Source organism: Bufo gargarizans, chromosome 2, assembly GCF_014858855.1.
Source record: "Bufo gargarizans isolate SCDJY-AF-19 chromosome 2, ASM1485885v1, whole genome shotgun sequence".
Classification (NCBI taxonomy): domain Eukaryota; kingdom Metazoa; phylum Chordata; class Amphibia; order Anura; family Bufonidae; genus Bufo; species Bufo gargarizans.
Window position 1 is genome coordinate 629887653 of NC_058081.1, and position 21014 is coordinate 629908666.

General features: G+C 43.5%; 1 protein-coding gene across 1 annotated transcript in view; it reads left to right on the forward strand.

Annotated features, from left to right (window-relative positions):
- Positions 1 to 21014, forward strand: part of GPR153 (G protein-coupled receptor 153) — a 73463-nt gene that overhangs the window by 42163 nt on the left and 10286 nt on the right. Inside the window, exon 3 of the mRNA XM_044282145.1 lies at positions 3178 to 3607. Within this exon, the coding sequence (XP_044138080.1) occupies positions 3178 to 3607 (430 nt within the window). The remainder of the gene's footprint in view (positions 1 to 3177; positions 3608 to 21014) is intronic.

Genomic DNA, 21014 nt, shown 5'->3' on the forward strand with positions numbered 1-21014 from the left:
CTCCTCTATGAGGTTACTCCTGCTCTGTGAGGCCACTCCTCTGCTATAAGGCTAATCCTTCTCTATGAGGCTACTCCTGCTCTGTGAAGCCACTTCTCCTCTATGAGGCTATTCTTGCTCTGTGAGGCCACTACTCCACTATGAGAACACTCCTCCTCTATGAGGCTACTCCTGCTCTGTGAGGCTACTCCTGCTCTGTGAGGCCACTCTTCCTCTATGAGGCCACTCCTCCTCTATGAGGTTACTCCTGCTCTTTGAGGCCACTCTTCTTCTATTAGGCTAATCCTTCTCTATGAGGCTACTCCTGCTCTGTGAGGCCACTTCTCCTCTATGACGCTACCCCTGCTCTGTGAGGCTACTCCTGCTCAGTGAGGCCACTCCTCCTCTATGAGGCCACTCCTCTTCTATGAGGCTAATCTTTCTCTATGAGGCTTCTCCTGCTCTGTGAGGCCACTTCTCCTCTATGAGGCTTCTCCTCCAATATTAGGCTACCCCCGCTCTGTGAGGCTACTCCTCCTCTATCAGCCACTCCTGCTCTGTGAGGCTACTCCTGCTCTGTGAGGCCACTCTTCCTCTATGAGGCCACTCCTCCTCTATGAGGTTACTCCTGCTCTTTGAGGCCACTCCTCTTCTATGAGGCTAATCCTTCTCTATGAGGATACTCCTGCTCTGTGAGGCCACTTCTCCTCTATGAGGCTTCTCCTCCAATATTCCAATATTAGGCTACCCCCGCTCTATGAGGCTACTCCTCCTCTATCAGCCACTCCTGCTCTGTGAGGCTGCTCCTGCTCTGAGGTCACCCCCCCCCCCCCCCCCCTCTGTGCAGTGACTCAAACTCTATGAGTCTACTCCTCTGCCAATTGCAGCGGGGCTCTAGAGAAAAGAAGACTCTAGGTTTATAAACAGCATTGTTCATAATAAGATGGCATAAATACATTATACGTAAGAACAGATTGTTCCATTTTGATGATTCTTCCATTTAATATTGATTTTTGGTCCATAATGTGAGAATCATTAAATTACCCCCTAAATTAAAATGTGACGGCCAGTGATAAATATTCATTAATCTGGACCTTGTGCTGTGGCACAATGAGTAATTACATGTCATCGGTGTCTGAGTTTATATTTGTTATTAGAAGGACAATATTATGTTCCTGCTTTATGTTCGGGTAATTTGGAAAATCTAGATTAGGAATATGAGACTCGCCGCACATATAAGATTTCTCTATTGATTGTTCCAGGGGAATTGTTAATGTTTTGTGGGTTACAACAAATAGTATATTAATGGATGTTCCGGTTATTTTATTAATAGTTACTATCACAAATTCCCATTTGTAGTGGATTTCCATCTTTATGTATGAGTGCCAGTGACCTGGAAAGCTTGTATTTTTTCTCTGACCTTTAGATCTACAATAAATTCATGGCTCGATGCCTGAATATATTTTCTCCTTGAAAGTAGAGGGAAAATATATCAGGCGTGTATAGAAGTGTATAGGATTTTATCAGGGAAGGTAAAATATAAAGCAAGCTGGAGAAATGGAGTAAATCGCCCCCTGCAGGTAGATAGAGAATTACATGAGGAGTGGGACCTTTTTCATTACATCTTGCCAAGATGTACTCTATAAGTATCTCAGTGGGTCTAGATATACCCCACAGACTCATTTTCACTCCTGCCTAAGAAAATACAAATAAAATACAGATGTGCAATACAGATTTTTTTTCTTACAAATCGTTCTGCTTTTGGTTCCGTATTGTATTTTATTGTTCCGTATTGTACCTTATCTGATTTGTCTCATTTTCATCTCTATGTGTTCGTTTTTTGCTAAGAGATTTACCTTTATGCTGTTTTTGTAATTTTGCAGAAATATCCTAAAAAAAAACACAGAAGGTGCATTTTGAGATTCACTCCATTGACTTCTATGAGCTAAAAACAGTGACAATATGGATCTGTTGTACCATGCTATGCATTTAAAAAAATCTCACATGTAAAAATAGAAATGGGTGTATGAATCTTCAAATTTATCGAGAATTCTTTCAATTAAAATGGAATTCAAGGGATATTCCCTTCTAGACATTGATAGCATATCCACAGGGGTATGTCATAGCAGGTCCCAGGGGTGGGACCCACACGTATCGAACCTATTGGAAATGTATCGCATATGCCATATATGTCCAGATGGGACAATCCCTTTAATACAGACCCATAATACGCAAGCGTGAAAGAGCCCTAAGGCTGCTTTCAAATTGCAGTCTTTGACTGCATCATGTGAATGAACCCTTATGCTGTGAGCTGTAGATACTGTCTGATGGTTCATAATTGGGGTGCAATAATCTGATAGTGGAATGTTATTAGGAAAGGGCATTTATATGGATGTATATTTCATCCAAATATTGTTTTTCCCAAAAACACCAAAGGAACCCATTAGAAGAAGTTCTGAACACCTATGTATGGTGTATGAGTTTCATAGGGAAGTAGGTGGACGATTAAATTGGGGTTGCTAGGAGTCAGATCCCGATCAACTGCTTTAAATCTACATGTACAAGAAAATTTAGACTAGCACATAACAGGTGCACATCCATAAGGCTAGCATGCAGACAGCAAACACAAATCTGCATGTGAAATGCAAAATTATGTTGATGGGTGAACATACAAAGGGAATCTCACCAGTGTCTGCATACACACATAGCTGGGCTTTACTAAATTGTAATGCTGTTTTTCTTTTGTTGTTTTAAGGGTATAATAATTTTTCTTAATATGCAAATCAGGCCTTTGGTGCAATGAGGGCGTGACTATTGTCCTTGTTGCACCAAAGCTCCACTCATTTCTGTGGCCAGCCCCTCCCTGGCTGTTTTTCCACTGCCTGGCCCTGTCAATTAAACCGGAGAGGGAGTGGCTGGTCACAGAAAGGAGTGAAGCTTTGGTGCATCAAGAACAATGGTGACGCCCTCATTGCACCCAAAGCCTAATTTGCATATTAAGAAAAAATATCATTACTTGGGGAACTGAGCCTTGGATTAACTAAAGAAATACAGCGTTTTATTCAGGTGAACCACAGCTCTGTGTCTATGCAAACAGTTTGATAGGGAGGTCGCTAGTGACATTCGCTTTAATACTATCATTGCAGTTAAGAAACATATATACTGTTTAATAGTCATTTTTGCCTTTATTATCCTTAGGTTAAGCAATACAAAGAAGCAAGCAGTGCACACAGTGATGGGAATATGGATGGTATCGTTCATTCTCTCCACCTTACCCGCCGTTGGATGGCACAATCCCACTCAGAGGTTTTATGCCGGAGACTGCCGCTTTATTGTTACAGAGATTGGCCTTGGCTTTGGGCTGTGTTTTCTCTTACTGATCAGCGGCAGCGTGGTGGTGGGGGTCGTCTGCATTGGAATCTCCCTTTTTCAGACCTTTTCTATACAAACTGGACAAAACGTTGACAAAAACAAATTCAACGTGCCCACTATTGTGGTCGAGGACGCTCATGGGAAACGACGGTCATCAATTGATGGATCAGAGCCCATTAAGACTTCACTGCAGATAACTTACTTGATATCTGGGATTGTATTTATATACGACTTCCTAATGGGGTTCCCTATATTGGTAAGTACAGCCTTACTCTTGTACAGTATATGTTTTACCAGTTGGCAATGTCTATCTAAAGTGTTTGATGTTTATATTGAATTTGTAGGTTGGCATAGGAAGTGGCACCAATGAGGTCAGTTGATGTGTGAAAACCTCATTTGGTTTATTGCTATCATAAGTAAGAAGTGTACAACAGTCCTGGGAAATGGCTGGAAAGCGGATGGAGAGGGGGCAGGTTTTTAGCAAATTTTTCACAAAGTGGGTGGTTTGAGGGCAATTCCTGGGTGTTTTCAGGGCAGTCTCAGAGACAGAGTTTGAAAGACCTGAATTATGTTGGCAACCATGTATTTATGTAGATACAAACGGATTCCCAATATGGAGACTCCACGAGCCATTTATAAGACCAACAAGGGCTGTCAGTCATTCCCATTAGCTGATATGAGAGAGTATATCTACCTTATTTTAAAGTACAGTAAGAACCCTAAATGTGTATTCTTTAATTGCATATACAATCTCCATCTTGGACTTCAGCCTCATCGCTAAATAAACATGTCACTTTTTATTAAGAGAAGGAGTCCAAGATGCAGATTCTATATGCAGAGGGGAATGTGTGGAGAGGATAGGAGTGGTAGTGGTATAAACAGTAGTAGTTTTGACGATCCTCACAGTTGCTGGGTTTTCATGGTCCTCATTTCCAGGGCAGACAGAGTTGGGGCTGCACATAGGAGTCGTAGTTGTTTCCTCCACATCCTGGTTGGAGTCTCCTGGCTGATGGAAGGTGGGGTGTTCTTGGTGTTGTGGTGCAGGTAAAAGACAGGAAGCCAGAGAGGCCTAAGTGCAGTGAAACAAGGTAACAAGAGTCTTCACTGAAGTGAAAAGCTACTTAATACTTCCACACAGGATGGAGGCACAAATCGTAGTAAAACTGTTACAAGAAGCTCAAGCTGAAGAGTTACCTCCAGAGTTCCTTTGAGATACAATACCTTAGATAGCAAATTCTACATAATAATCCAGCCAAGGGGTGCACTTAAATCCTATTTCTTCATCAGCGTCTACAATTCCTAATTGTGTGGCGCAGAGTTTAAAAGCAGCAATGTGAGCTGCCAACTTGTATGTAAGGGCATGCTTTACCTTCACAGACTGAATCCTGCACTCCCTCTTTCAGCTGCCCCAAAGTCTCATGGGTTCTTCTGCTGCTTACAATCTTAGGGGTTCACTGAAGTCTTTTGCCCATCCATCGAGCTGGTGCTGACCTACAGAACTGGGAGTAGCGCCTTTAGCAGTTTCTCAGACTCAGGCTCAGACTGGATTAACTGAGTTAACAGAGGGAAGGCCAAGCCCAAGGGTTTAAGTTCCACCTTCTTTCTGGAAGCAGCATCTCAGGTTTAAACAATGATTTAGCTTACAGCCTAGGCAGATATTATAACACAGTGTAAAACATTACAAAAGTGTATTCCCACTTGTGCTAAGAAGTTGAAGACGCAGACTGTATAGCCCATTATAGGACCCGGGAGGTTGTCACCCAGGGGTCCTGGTCCCTCTTATTAGAAACTCTGAGTAACCCATCTCCTCCTATGGGTCCTATAATGGCCTATACAGTCAGTATCTTTGTCTTTGGCTGGAAATGAAATGCTGTGGACTCTCAAAGTCTTCCCGCTAAGGTGTCCCAGCCTTTCCCATGGCAGCCCAGTGTCCGCTGGCTTAAACAAAGACGACATATGATTTGTATAATAGTTCACCACATGCTAAAATGAGCAACCGCATTAAAATCAACATTACTTTCACTTGGAGTTAGACATAAAAGCTTTTCTGGCAAAGATTGTACAAACTTCCACCCACAGGAAAAGAACAATGAATATATATTATTGAATCCCATCCAACTTCCTATGAAATGGGTGACATGTTTAATGCATTCACTTTTTACTCATTTTTTCAGGGAGATAGATAGATAGATGGACAGAAAAAATGATAATAGATACAGTAGATAATGAAATAGATAGATACAGTACATGTCTTCAGACCCTTTCACAGTTTTTCCCCATTAACCTGCACTCAGTACTCCATAATGAGAAAGTGAAAGCAGAATGTTCATAATTTTTGCTGATTTATTGAAAAGGAAAAACTCAACTTTTGTATTGACATAAGTATTCATATCCTTTAGGGTACTTTCACACTAGTATCAAGGAACTCCAGCAGGCTGTTCCGGCGGGTGAACAGCCTGTCCAATTCATTCTGCCGCTAGTGCACGCGTGCCCCTGGACTACTGCTCCGGCACCATTGACTATAATGGGGCAAACATCCTGAGAGGCGGCCGTAATAGAACTATGACATGTCAATGGGGCCAGAGCTGACTTCCAGGGGCACGCGTGCACTAGCAGCACCACGGATCCGACAGGCTGTTCATCTGCCGGAACAGCCTGCCGGAGTTCCTTTCCGCTAGTGTGAAACTAGCCTTACTCAGCACTTAGTTGAAGCCCCTTTGGCACTGATTACAGACTCCAGTCTTCTTGCGTATGATGCCGCAAGATTTGCACATCTGAATTTGGGGAAATTTCTGCCATGCTTTTCTGCAGATCTCAAGCTCTGTCATGTTGAATGGTGACCGTCAGTGGATAGTCATTTTCAGGTCTCGCCAGAGACATTCAATAAGTCAGGGCTCTATCTGGGCCACTAAAGGACAATCAGAGAGTTATTAGTCACTCCTGTGTCGCCTTGGCTGTGTGCCTAGGTCATTGTCTTGTTGGAAGGTGAACCTCCGGCCCAGTCTGACGTCATATGCACTCTGGATCAGGTTTTCATTATGAATATCTCTGTACTTTGCTACATTCATCTTTTCCTCAACCCTGAGTAGTCTTCCTTACCCAGCTTCATTAAAAACACCCCCACAGCAAGATGCTGTCACCACCATGCTTCACTATAGGGAGGATATTGGCAGGTGATGAGCAGTGCCTGGTTTCCTCCAGATGTAACAGTTAGAATTGAGGCCAGAAAGTTCAATCTTGGTGTTGTGAAACCAGAAAATTTTGTTTCTCACACCCTGAGAGTCCTTTAGGTGCTTTTTTGTACCCTTCTCCAGATCTGTACCTCCATACAATCCTGTCTCTGGGCTCTACAGGCAGTTCTTTCTTCCTCATGGCTCGATTTTTGCTCTGATATGCATTGGGCTGTGTCATTCTAGATAATTTCCAATCAACTGAATTTACCACAGCTGAACTCTGATCAAGGTGCAGAAACATCTAAAAGATTGTCCATAGAAGTGGGAGGCCATCAGAGCTAAATTTTAAAGTCATAGCAAAAGGTCTCAATACTTATGCCTATGCAAAATTGCAAACATTTCTAAAATTCTGTTTTTACTTTCTCATTATGGGGCATTGAATGCAGATTGATGGGGAAAACTTTTTTATTTTTATTTTTTATTTATTTCAGCACAAGGCTGTACCATAGCAAAATTTGGAAAAAGTGAAAGGATCTGAAGACTTTCCAAATGCACTGTAGATAGATAGGTAGATAGATTCACTTTGCCTGGTGGTCCCCTGGTTTTTACAATTTTACCCCTATACAGGGATCTTGCCTTTGCTGCAGGGGAGAAACTAGGTGGGTAGATAGAGAGATCCACTTTGCCTGGTGGTCCCCTGTTTTTTACCATTTTACCCCTATACAGGGATCTTGCCTTTGCTGCAGGGGAGAAATCAGGTGGGTAGATAGAGAGATCCACTTTGCCTGGTGGTCCCCTGTTTTTTACAATTTTACCCCTATACAGGGCTCTTGCCTTTGCTGCAGGGGAGAAACCAGGTGGGTACTTCATGAAATAGTCCTGGTGTGCCAAGCACCAAAGGATCAGACAATACACATAGTCAGGAAACAGACAGAGATCCATGAAGACAAAGTATGTGTCACTGCTGTGTCATGGTCTGGTGGTAGTGGACTGTGACCCTTTTGTCGTGCATGCTTGTTGCTGGTGGCAACGTGTAGTTTGTAGCGTGTTTTGACACTTTCCCTTTAAGGCCCCTTTCACACGAGCGTGACGGATTATGTCCGGATGCGTTCCGGGTGCGTTCAGTGAAACTCGCACTATTTTGCAAGCAAGTTCAGTCAGCTTTGTCTGCGATTGCGTTTAGCTGTTCAGTTTTTTCCGCGTGACGTGAACGCATAGCACCCGCACTGAATCCTGACCCATTCATTTCAATGGGTCTGTGTACATGAGCGTTGTTTTTCACGCATCAGTTCTGCGTTGCGTGAAAATCGCAGCATGTTCTATATTCTGCGTTTTTCACGCAGCCCTGGCCCAATAGAAGTGAATGGGGCTTCAGTGAAAAACGCATTGCATCCACTATCAAGTGCGGGTGCGATGCGTTTTTCACTGATGGTTGCTAAGAGACGTTGTTTGTAAACCTTCAGTTTTTTATCACGCGCGTGAAAAACGCATCAAAACGCATTGCACCCGCGCGGAAAAAACGGAACAACTAAACGCAATCGCAGACTGACTTGTTTTAGTGCCAAAATCGCAGCATTTTCACTGAACGCACCCTGAACGCATCCGGATCAAATCCGTCACGCCCGTGTGAAGCCAGCCTTAGTCTGGTTCGCTTCCCATTTCTGGTGTGCATTTCTGGTGTGCAACACTTGAGCGTTTTACAGCGCGTTCCTACGCGCTGTAAAACGCGCAACACATGAAAACCAATGCTTCCCTATGGGGCTGGTTCACATTTTCGCGTTTTACAGCGCGTTTGAACGCGCTGTAAAACGCCCGACGCATAAACAAGTTCAGGAGCTTTTTTTGGGGCGTTTGACGCGCGTTTGGGCCATAGACTCTTTGGACAACACTGCTGTCAATCACCCAAACGCGCGTCAAACGCGCGTTTACTATTACAAAAAACGCGCATAAAAATGCGCGACAAAAACGCGCATAAAAACGCACGTTTGAGAAAGGCTTAGGTGTGAAACCAGGGTAAGGTGTGAGCAAGGTGGACCTGGGTGTGGCCTCTTGGCTCTTACACTGGGTTCAGACCTGAGCGTATTTGATATGCGCGTTTAACGCGCGTTTTTGTCGCGCGTTTTTTGCAATAGTAAACGCGCGTTTGACGCGCGTTTGTGTGATTGACTGCAGTGTCCTATGGCCACAAACGCGCGTCAAAACACCTCAAAGAAGCTCAAGAACTTGATTATGCGTCGGGCGTTTTACAGCGCGATCGTAAGCGCTGTAAAACGCCCAGGTGAGAACCATTCCCATAGGGAAGCATTCATTTTCATGTGTTGCGCGTTTTACAGCGCGTTTGAACTTAGGGTTATAGTACTGGTGTTTGGAGCCTGAGTTCAGAGTTGACTTCAGCTTCTGGTGGAGCTGGAGTTATGCTGCCATCCTGGACCTTTCCATCTGTCCAGCTTGAGGGCCACCTTGTTGAACATAGATTGTTTTCCCATTCTATCCTTCTTGTTCCCCTACCTTACCTGTGTGGTTGTTTAGTGTGGGTTTATGTTCATTGTGTGGTGTCTCGTCTTGTTGTTACATGTCACATATATAATGTCACGGTGGGGAGTGGGGGAAACCCCCCACCATACAATGATGATTGGTGGGACATGCCACTAGGCCTGGATACCAGGATAATGGGAGCAGGACACCTCCTAACGCCACCATCATCCTATGCCTGACATCTTAACTGTATGAGCCAGCCTCGATGGTAGGGGGGGGTCTCATACTCCTGAACCTCGGGCCCTACTAACCCTAGAGATCCCTGTAAATAATGTCAGGGCTAGGAGAGAACCGGTTCATCCATGACACGGATGAACCAGACTCTCCCACAGGCCTAGTAACCAGTAGCAACAGGGAAAACAACAACACTGCAATAGAACATCACCACAACTGTAGGAATACCCATTAAAACACAAAACAGAAAAGACAGTAAGAAACCGAGAGAGTCGGCAGGTAAGAACCCAGAGACAGGAATACCACCTGGATAACAAGCTCTGGGAAACATAGCACTACCCTCCGCAGTAACAGGAAGAAAGACGCTCACTGGCTAGACATATGGTTCACCCCTCCGGGAAACCATGGAGCCCACTTCCGCAGGCTGGTGGTCAACGCTGTTCCCCCTCCGAGGAACACAGAAGCCCCCTCACCAGAGGCACAACACCCAGGGTAACGTCTTGCATACAAGCCGGACATAAAACACCAACTGACCAGAGATGTAACAACAACAAGATGAGACACTACACCCTGAACATAAACCCACACCAAACAACCACACAGGTAAGGTAGGGGAACAAAAAGAGTGCCCTCAAGATGGTGAACAGGCATGTGTCAGGTCAGGAAGCAGAGGGTCAGGATCAAGAAAACAGGCAGAAGTCAGTGCACAGACAAATAGATTATATCTCTTTTGCATGGCCTAGCATGCAACTGAAACCAAAATGAATCTAAAGGATTGCCCAGGCAAGTGGTGGACCAAACAGCCCATCATATATAGAAGGGCTAATGAGCTCATTAGTCAAACAGTTGGACACAGAGCAAAAAGGGAAATTAACCCTTGCAGTGCTGCAGGGTGAGGTTCAGTTAATAGGCACAGATACACACCCCGCAGCCAGGCTGCAGGCTGCATCATGGCACAGGAGTCGGTACTTCATAGAATAGTCCTGGCGTGGTCAGCTGCTAACCCCAGTGCCAAGCACCGAAGGATCAGGCAATAGACAGACAGTAAAATAGGTGGTAGTTATGAAAAATATTTTGCCCTTTTGTCAGTTCTAGGACTTAGAAAATGGGGGCTTACAGGCCATAAACATGAGCTAGTCTGAAGGGCATGTGTCGTCTTTCAGTAGGTGTGCAGCTTCTCTTGCCAATAAAGAAATGTCACTGAGAGCCAAAAGGGTAGCATGCATCCTCAAGGAAACTGCTCAGTATAATAAGACATGTACTACTTACTACACATAAGATGACCTCAACATTGTGTGCCTATAAAGGGAGTTCTTGTGAGTATCAGAAATTCTTAAGATCGCTTAGAGGGAGATTTACCATGTGTTTTAATTTCCTTCCCATCCCTGTCAAAAGCAATGGTATGTGCAGAAAATAAATCTGATGTCTACGGCCAGCTCTAGTCATACAGTCCCAGATTTATTGTTTTAGGCACAACATTTGGAGCTGCTCTTATTTTTATTTTTTAACTTCATTATACGGGTTCTTTGCCAAGTACAGCACTTTTTACAGTTGCCAACTAGGAATGTAATTAACCTATTTTCATTATTTATGTAAATGCCTGCTCCCGCTGTCATCATGTAATTCTCTTAAAGAACTGTTTGGCACCCGGCGACTGAGAAATTATAAAAAAAAAAAATTTGATGCGGATTCGTGTTTTGCGGTACACAAATTTCATATGCATGAGCCCTAAGACCTAGATGTCTCAGTGTATACTTTTTTAACCTATTTTATTGCCCTATTGCATGTAAAATAAAAAGTGAGCAGTTTTGTAAGTAGTTTTCAGCTACATATGCTGCCATGTTTTGTGTATACAGCTCCTATGCAGACCTGTGTGTCTTCATGGTTACAAAACAGAAACAAAATCTAATCTTGCAGTTATATGTTACTCCCAGAGCTGTAGCCTAGCCAGAGAAAAGGTTCACTTTGGTAATCTGGCCAAGTATCAGAGGCAGATGACCAGAAATACCCCCTAATTATGCACCAGGTTAGTTCAGGACATCTGTCCCTACTTCTACTGTCTGTTGGTTAGCAAGAATGAGGGAAGGAGGGACTGGAGTAGGGGACTGTAGGATCAGACTACAAAAAGTTTATTTGTAGTCTGTAACCATGGAGACACATGCATTTATATAGGAGCTGTATGCACAACATGATAGATTTTTTTTTTTTGTGCAGTCTTATCAAGTGCAATCTACGTGGCGAGTGATCTTGGTTTTGTAGTCTTTGCTAGATTTGTATGTTTACTTGTGAACCAGGAAATATCAGATTACAGCTGTATGGTCAAGCATATGTAGGCCACATTGCACGCCAGGTCACCCCTGCATGGAGCATTGATTGCAATCATCTTGTATATTTTTTCATAATTTATTTAGTTTTATCCATAAACATTTCCACAGGCAGAGAAGTTGTGTATGGAGCTGACCCTGAACATCTGCTGTGCATGTGATATTTCTAGTCAGTCTCATGTACTGTGCAGATGTTATTCCATTTCCAAGCAAAATGGCCATTAAAGGGGTTAGCCCACAACAGCCCCTTTCCTGTTAGGGTCTGCAGACATCATGGAGGGGGATCCCATTATTGTGCATCGTTCTGTTATTTATTGCACGTAAATATTAATGTTTGCCAAGTAAGTTACTGCTGCAGAGGGACCGTAGAATCGGGAATCAGCTTATTGTGGTGGGACCTGCGCTCGGTCAAGGGGTTTCTCAAAATAGACATTCCCTTTAATCACTCACACTAAAACGTAAATAACTTTAAAGCATTTTATAAATTTTCAGCAGTTTTTGTATTACATTTTTATTTATTTTTTTGCCTAGCTGCAGAGTATCTTAGTTTCAGTTTTACACTGAGTTTTGTCATATTGCGGTTCTAATGGCCATGTATAGCACTTATATCTGAACTCCTGACATCTCATAAGCACTGATTTAAGCCATATTCTTATCAGTTTGATATAAACTTAGCTTTGATGAGTGTTTATGAGCTGCCAGGAATTCAGAGATAAGGGCTATACAAAACCCCGGACATAGCATGACTCAGTGTAAAATGGAAATTAAGATACTCTGCAGCAAAGCTGAAACTTAACCCTATAGGGCAAATGCTGCTCAAATCTTTTGATAAAGACCAGTTGAAAAATGATGTTTAGCCCAAAATAAGTAAAATGCAATCATAAAAAAATCCCCAAAGGTGTTCATAACCTTTAATTAACATATAAGTCTTAACTGGGTCTGGTATGCAGAGGTGTTACAGTTTTATTGTATTTATAAGAGTATTTATTCACATTGCATTCACATGAGTATTTATTCACATTGGGAGAATGGATTTACATACAATGATAATAGTGAACTAATGGGCAGTAATTAGTCCCCATTACTTGTGAAGTGTACAACCCCAATTCCAAAAATGTTGCCACACTGTGTAGAATGTAAATACGTGTAGACAGAATGCAATGATTTGCAAATCTCATATTTTATTCACAGTAGATCATAGAACACGTATGAGATGAGAAAGTGAGAAATTTAACAATTTCATGAAAAAAAAATTACTCATTTAGAACTTGATGGCAGCAACGCATTTCAAAAAAGTTGGGACAAGGACAGGTCTACCATTGTGTAGCACCCCATCTTCTTTTATTAACTGTTTGTAAATGTCTGGAAAGTGAAGAGATCAATTACTGGAGTTTTGGGAGAGGAATGTTCTCCCATTCTTGTCTGATGTAGGATTTTAGCTACTGAACAGTCCTGGGTCTTCTTTGCTAAGATTTTTTGTTGCATTAGGCGCCAAATATTTTCTATTGGTAAAAGGTCTGGACTGCCGGAAGACCAGTTCGGCACCCAGACTCTTCTGCAAAGCATTGTCTTGCTAAAATATGCAAGGCCTTCCCTAAAAGAGACATCTGGATGGGAGCATATGCAGTTCTAAAACCTCTATATACTGTTCAGCATTTATAGTGTCTTTCCAGATGTGTAAGCTGCCCACACCATAGGCACTAATGCAACCCTATACCATCAGAGATGCAGGTTTCTGAACTGTGTACTGATAACAAGCTGGAGGGTACCTCTCTTCTTGAGTCTGCAGAACATGGCATCCATGGTTTGAAAAAATAATTTTACATTTTGATTCATTTGACCACAGAACAGTTTTCCATTTTGTCTATTTGAAATGAGATTTAGCACAGAGAAGACAGTGTAGTTTCTGGATTGTGTTGACATATGGCTCCTTCATTTCATGATACAGCTTTAACTCGCATTTGTGGACAGAAAGTGATTTCTGGAAATATTCTTGAGTCTATGCAGTGATTTCCAGTACAGGATCATGCCTGTTTTTAATACAGTGCCGTCTGAGGGCTCGTAGATTCTCTAGATTCACGTAGAATCTTGTGATGATATCATGCACTGTAGATGGTGGGATATTCAGAGTCTTTGCAATTTTAGGTTGAGGAACATTTTTCTGAAATTGTTTCTTAATTTTAGATGCAGTTTTTCACAGATTGGTGAACTTCTGTCCATCTTTGCTTCTGGAAGACTGTGCCTCTCTAACACGCTCTTTTTCTACCCAGTTATATGACTTGCTGTAAATTGCTCTTCATTAGTACCACTTACTTTTCCAGCCTTTTGTCGTCCCTGTCCCAACTTTTTTGAGATGTGTTGCTGCCCTCAAGTTCTAAGTAAATTTTTTAAAGAAATTGTAAAATGTCTCAAATTTTATATCTGATATGTGTTCTGTGATCTACTGTGGATAAAATATAGGTCTATGAGATTTGCAAATCATTGCATTCTGTTTTATTATTTATTATTCTATATTATATAGGGCACACCCGGAGTATTAAATAGTGCCATTAGAAAGTACAACCTGTCCCGCAAAAAAACAAGCCCTCATACAGCCATGTGAGCGGAAAAATAAAAACGTTATGGCTTTAGGGAGGCAGGTAGTAAAAATGAAACCACAAAAAACGGAAAATGGCAAGGTCCTCTTTGAGCTGTGCTATTACAACCCTCCAGGGACCATGACAATCAGCACAACAATGGGGGTTCTTTTGCTCCTTCAGTGCAATATTGGGTAAAAACATAAGAGAGTCTGCAGCCGTCCGAAGAGCATGGTAGCCCCTTTATTATGGTAACCACCCTTGGTCAACAGAACAATCACCGATGCTCCCTTCCAGAATTTAACAGGACCACAAGCTTCCAACCCTATAGACCTATTTTTTAATGACAGCTTCTGACCTTTCTGTTCCCTCGTCTCACCTAAGTTTCAGTACTTCCAGTCGTTTTCTTCCAAGTAAACTATGTAGACTCCAGCATCACTCAACAGGGGATTACAGCACAATGGGTTTTATCGGATTTTAGGGAATCCCATTTAAAGTCCAGATTAACCTGTCAATATTATGAGAGGTTTCTTATGGTTTGTGACTGTGGCTCAGGGTTGCTAATCTTCCACTAAACTCTCTGATTAAATCAGCTGCGTTAGTGGATCAGGTCCCCCGTCAGTCATCCGTGTCTTGGCATCTGAGCCACCAATTTGCAGATGAGATGTTAGTGATAATATTAACCAAATTCAATTCCTGTCATATATATCATGTGCAGGCCAATAGTAGACAAACGGAATATAAAGGGCGGTGCTGTGGGGCACTTTCGCTTTTTTTCCTTCTTCTGACATCGTTTAAAGGAAACTTAAACATGCTGCTCCACATGCTGCTCATATATTTTATCTAGATCGCAATTCGCTCTGGGCTTATGATTCCAGTAGGCGGTCCTACTGGTTGATTGACAGCCTGTCAATTAGGATAGACTGAGAAGAGAGTGCTGCGGATGTCACTATTATGGGAGAGATATGAGACACAAGGCTGTTATCTTTATGAGGTATTATGGCGGACAATGTTTTCGAGGTCTGTGGCTGTCACCATTTTTGAGGTCTATGGCAGTCACTGTTATAAAGATCTGTGATTGTCACTGTTATGGAGGCCTTTGGTTGCCTGTTTTATGGAGGTCTATGGCTGTCACTGTTATGAAGATCTGTGACTGTCACTGTTATGGAGGCCTTTGGTTGCCTGTTTTATGGAGATCTATGGCTGTCACTGTTATTGGGATCTGTGGCTGTCACTGTTATGGAGGCCTTTGGTTGCCTGTTTTATGGAGGTCTATGGCTGTCACTGTTATTGGGATCTGTGGCTGTCACCGTTATGACTGCTGGTATCCAGGGAAACAGGGGAGGGGGTACCACCTTTAACTCTCCCTTGGCCCCATTACCCAACCTTGACCCATAACAAAAGACACCGACAACTGTATCATTTTATTGCTGGGTGGTTATCCGCCACAGCTTCTTTATTAAGGTGGCAAACCTTAATAAACCATAATATCGGAGCGGTATGCCAAAGGCTGGACTCCCAGTGGGCAAGTTAAACCGTAATCATCAGAGCGGTCTGCCAACTGCTGGACTCCCAGCGGGCAGTTACGCCATCTGCTACCACCATATCTGCGCTGCACTCAAATGCCGCCAGCTGTGACTTCATAAACTTGACCAGAATTCGCAGCTCTCAAAAGCCGTAATCATCACAGCGATATCCAAAACCGCTGGACTCCCAGCGGGGGCCCTGAAGAATATAAAAACAAAAAAACAGAATAACCAAGTATCCATAACTGCTCAGAACCGTGCACCTCGACCCGCCTCCCAAGAAAAACCGCAAAGGAGGGAGGGAGGGCTTCCACTTGCAAGAGGAAGTGACCAGAACAGAGAGGAGGTATATGTGACCTTCAGGATTTCCTGCACCGCCCCCATCCTTTCTCAGTGAATTAACCCTTAATGACCCTAATCTGCAACCTACTTAACCATTCCTGAGATGGGGCTAGCTCCCTGAACGCCCCTAAAGGGAAAGGGGGGGGGGGACCATCAGTCCCTGAGCACCCTCCCTATACAGTCAGGCGCTTGCCAAGAGATCTGTGGCTGTCACTGTTATGGAGGTCTGCGGCTGTCACTGTTATGGAGGTATACGGCTGTCACTGTTATGGAGGTCTACGGCTGTCACTGTTATGGAGGTCTATGCTTGTCATTGTTATGGAGGTCTATGCCTGTCACTGTTATGGAGGTCTACGGCTGTCACTGTTATGGAGGTCTACGGCTGTCACTGTTATGGAGGTCTATGCCTGTCACTGTTATGGAGGTCTATGCCTGTCACTGTTATGGAGGTCTACGGCTGTCACTGTTATGGAGGTCTACGACTGTCACTGTTATGGAGGTCTACGGCTGTCACTGTTATAGAGGTCTACGGCTGTCACTGTTATGGAGGTCTACGACTGTCACTGTTATAGAGGTCTATGGCTGTCACTGTTATGGAGGTCTATGGCTGTCACTGTTATAGAGGTCTATGGCTGTCACTGTTATGGAGGTCTATGGCCTTCATTGTTATGGAAGTCTATGGCTGTCACTCTTATGGAGGTCTATGGCTGTCACTCTTATGGAGGTCTATGGCTGTCACTCTCTCATCCCTCCCTCTTCCCTCCCTTTGAAGGTCTATGGAGGTCTATGCCTGTCATTGTTATGGAGGTCTATGCCTGTCACTGTTATGGAGGTCTACGGCTGTCACTGTTATAGAGGTCTATAGCTGTCACTGTTATGGAGGTCTATGGCTGTCACTGTTATAGAGGTCTATGGCTGTCACTGTTATGGAGGTCTATGGCCTTCATTGTTATGGAAGTCTATGGCTGTCACTCTTATGGAGGTCTATGGCTGTCACTCTTATGGAGGTCTATGGCTGTCACTCTTATGGAGGTCTATGCCTGTCACCGTTATGCAGGTCTATGGCTGTCACTGTTATGGAGGTCTATGGCTGTCACTGTTATGGAAGTCTATGGCTGTCACTGTTATGGAGGTCTATGGCTGTCACTCTTATGGAGGTCTATGGCTGTCACTGTTATGGAGGTCTATGGCTGTCACTGTTATGGAGGTCTACTGCTGTCACTGTTATGGAGGTCTGGTCTATGCCTGTCACTGTTATGGAGGTCTATAGCTGTCACTGTTATGGAGGTCTATGCCTGTCACTGTTATGGAGGTCTATGCCTGTCACTGTTATGGAGGTCTATGCCTGTCACCGTTATGCAGGTCTATGGCTGTCACTGTTATGGAGGTCTATGGCTGTCACTCTTATGGAGGTCTATGGCTGTCACTGTTATGGAGGTCTATGGCTGTCACTGTTATGGAGGTCTACTGCTGTCACTGTTATGGAGGTCTGGTCTATGCCTGTCACTGTTATGGAGGTCTATAGCTGTCACTCTTATGGAGGTCTATGGCTGTCACTGTTATGGAGGTCTATGCCTGTCACCGTTATGCAGGTCTATGGCTGTCACTGTTATGGAGGTCTATGGCTGTCACTGTTATGGAAGTCTATGGCTGTCACTGTTATGGAGGTCTATGGCTGTCACTGTTATGGAGGTCTATGGCTGTCACTGTTATGGAGGTCTGGTCTATGCCTGTCACTGTTATGGAGGTCTATGGCTGTCACTGTTATGGAGGTCTATGGCTGTCACTCTTATGGAGGTCTATGGCTGTCACTGTTATGGAGGTCTATGGCTGTCACTGTTATGGAGCTCTATGCCTGTCACCGTTATGCAGGTCTATGGCTGTCACTGTTATGGAGGTCTATGGCTGTCACTGTTATGGAGGTCTATGGCCTTCATTGTTATGGAGGTCTATGGCTGTCACTGTTATGGAGGTCTATGGCTGTCACTGTTATGGAGGTCTATGGCTGTCACTCTTATGAAGGTCTATGGCTGTCACTGTTATGGAGGTCTACGACTGTCACTGTTATGGAGGTCTATGGCTGTCACTGTTATAGAAGTCTATGGCTGTCACTGTTATGGAGGTCTATGGCTGTCACTGTTATGGAGGTCTATGGCTGTCACTGTTATGGAGGTCTATGGCCTTCATTGTTATGGAGGTCTATGGCTGTCACTGTTATGGAGGTCTATGGTTGTCACTGTTATGGAGGTCTATGGTTGTCACTGTTATGGAGGTCTATGGCTGTCACTGTTATGGAGGTCTATGGCCTTCATTGTTATGGAGGTTTATAGCTGTCACTGTTATGGAGGTCTATGGCTGTCACTGTTATGGAGGTCTATGGCTGTCACTGTTATGGAGGTCTATGGCTGTCACTCTTATGAAGGTCTATGCCTGTCACTGTTATGGAGGTCTATGGATGTCACTGTTATGGAGGTCTACGGTTGTCACTGTTATGGAGGTCTGGTCTATGCCTGTCATTGTTATGGAGGTCTATGGCTGTCACTGTTATGGAGGTCTACGGCTGTCACTGTTATGGAGGTCTGGTCTATGCCTGTCACTGTTATGGAGGTCTATAGATGTCACTGTCATATTGATGTTGTGTGTCACTGATTTGGATGACCACCATGGTTTACTATGAGGATGATGTGGCTGTATCTTTTAGGGGCCTCGGCTCTTGGAATGTTTCTGGGGTCTGTGGCTGGCAGTATGGGGGGCACATTTTAGTTTGTTGGTTTTGGGCACCAAAAGAGCTTGCCCTTCCCCTGATGATAGTTCTTAAAAACTATTGATGGTTAGATTCTTGACAATAGCCATTATATCTGAGGTTTTAGGCCACATTCACAGAGGCCGGCACTTTTCCCTATCGTGTGCAAGCACGGCCACTACTGCTGGATTACAGGGTGGTCATAACCCCTGGAAACGAGCAGTGTATAATGTCATGGAAAAAATTAATCCAGCCAGCAAAGGAAGCAATATGGACAATCACAGTACATAAGTAAGTGCCTTGTATTCACTTTATCTACATGATAAATGCCATTTGCTTAAAGGGAACCTGTCATCAACTTTGTGCTGCCCATACTAAAGGCAGCATATAGAAGAGACAGGTGAGTTGATTTCAGCGGTCTGTCATTTATAAGTTAAAAGTAAGTGGTTGCCGAGAACCAACATCACAATCCTTGCAGACTGGGCCTGGAAAAGAGTCCCGGCCACCTGAGAAGAGTCCTGGTTATTCATGGATTCCTGCTCTCCTGCCCACCTGCTGATGACCGATGTCTTCTACCTGGTTTTCTCCCTTCTCTCTAGGAGAGAACTGACAATCATCAGCAGATGGACGGGGAGAGCAGGAGATTAGGAATAACCAGGACTCTTCTCAGGTAGATTTGACTCTTTTCTAGGTCTGGGCTGCAATGATTATGATGCTGGTTCTCAGCAACCACGAACCTTTAGCTGACGAGTGACACACCGCTGACATCAGCATTTCTGTCACTAATTTATGTTGCCCTCAGTGACGTCAAAATAAAGTTGATGATAGGTTCTCTTTAAGTGAGATATTACATTCTACAAGTGTTTTTAGAAAAATGTTTATATTTTCACAATTCTTTATTTCCCACAATTCATTTCACCTTTCTATGAAAGTTCAGCACTCCCTTCGGTATTGTTTAAAAAAGCCTCCCCCGCTCTGTGTCAGATCTCTGAACCTATAGATAGAATTAATAGCGCTGCAAAGATGAGAAAATGTCAGGGCAGAAAGTTCATTCAAAACTCTACAGTCAGGATTTTCTGTACTTATAATCTAAAGATTTCTACCATTTGTCAGAAATAATAAAAAAAATGAAGCCTGATCTAGATCTGAAGAAGATGGGGAGTGCATTCACCTGGAGCTGATCTTAGAATAAAAGCTTACATCTATGACGTGAGTTACAGAATGTATCATCCACAGGCGCCAAGGAACAATGCCATCTATTGGCTCAAATCAGTATTACAACCAACTTAATTCACCTTAAAGGGGTTGTTGTTCATCTTATTTTTTATTAGTCAAAACTGCCGGGCAGCTGATAAAATACTAAAATCACTTACAATTACCTTTCCAGTCTCTTCCGATCCAGCGTCACCGCTCTGTCCTCTCCCAAGGCCACAGCCAATGACATATTGTTGTAGCTACAACAGAGACATCCTGTATAAAAGTGCAGCCAATTACTGGCCTCTGCAGTGTATGACACATGACCACTGTTATTGGCTGCAGTGGTCATGTGTTATCCACACAATGTCACCGCTGCAGCCGTATACAGATACACTGACAGAATTTTGAACCTACAAACTTAATAGTGGACAGTAATGTTAATAAAGTGGTAGTCATTTGGGCGAGGCACTCCGTAGGGTCCATTCTGAGTTCCGCAAATGCGCTTGTGGCCAACCTGATTCCAGGAGTAATTTCAGTATGTTGCTTTACTTTAAGGCCTCATGCACACGACCGGTTTTTTTTAAGGTCCGCAAAAACGTGGTCCGTAGGTCCGTGATCCGTGACCGTTTTTTCGTCCGTGGGTCTTCCTTGATTTTTGGAGGATCCACGGACATGAAAAATGAAAAAAAAATCTAAGTCAAGTTTGCCATTGAAATGATAGGAAAAAACGGACATGGATCACGGACACGGATCACGGACGCGGATGACAATCTTGTGTGCATCCGTGTTTTTTCACGGACCCATTGACTTGAATGGGTCCGTGAACCGTTGGCCGTGAAAAAAATAGGACAGGTCATATTTTTTTCACGGCCATTGAAAGTCAATGGGTCTGTGAAAAAAAACGGAAAACGGCACAACGGCCACGGATGCACACAACGGTCGTGTGCATGAGGCCTTAGGCTGTGGTCGCCATCATTTTGAGCAGCTGAGGTGATTGTAACAGGAGTATCTGTATACTCTCACCTGGGGTCCTTAACCCTTTAATTATAACATGAAAGGTGCATGGTTATTTC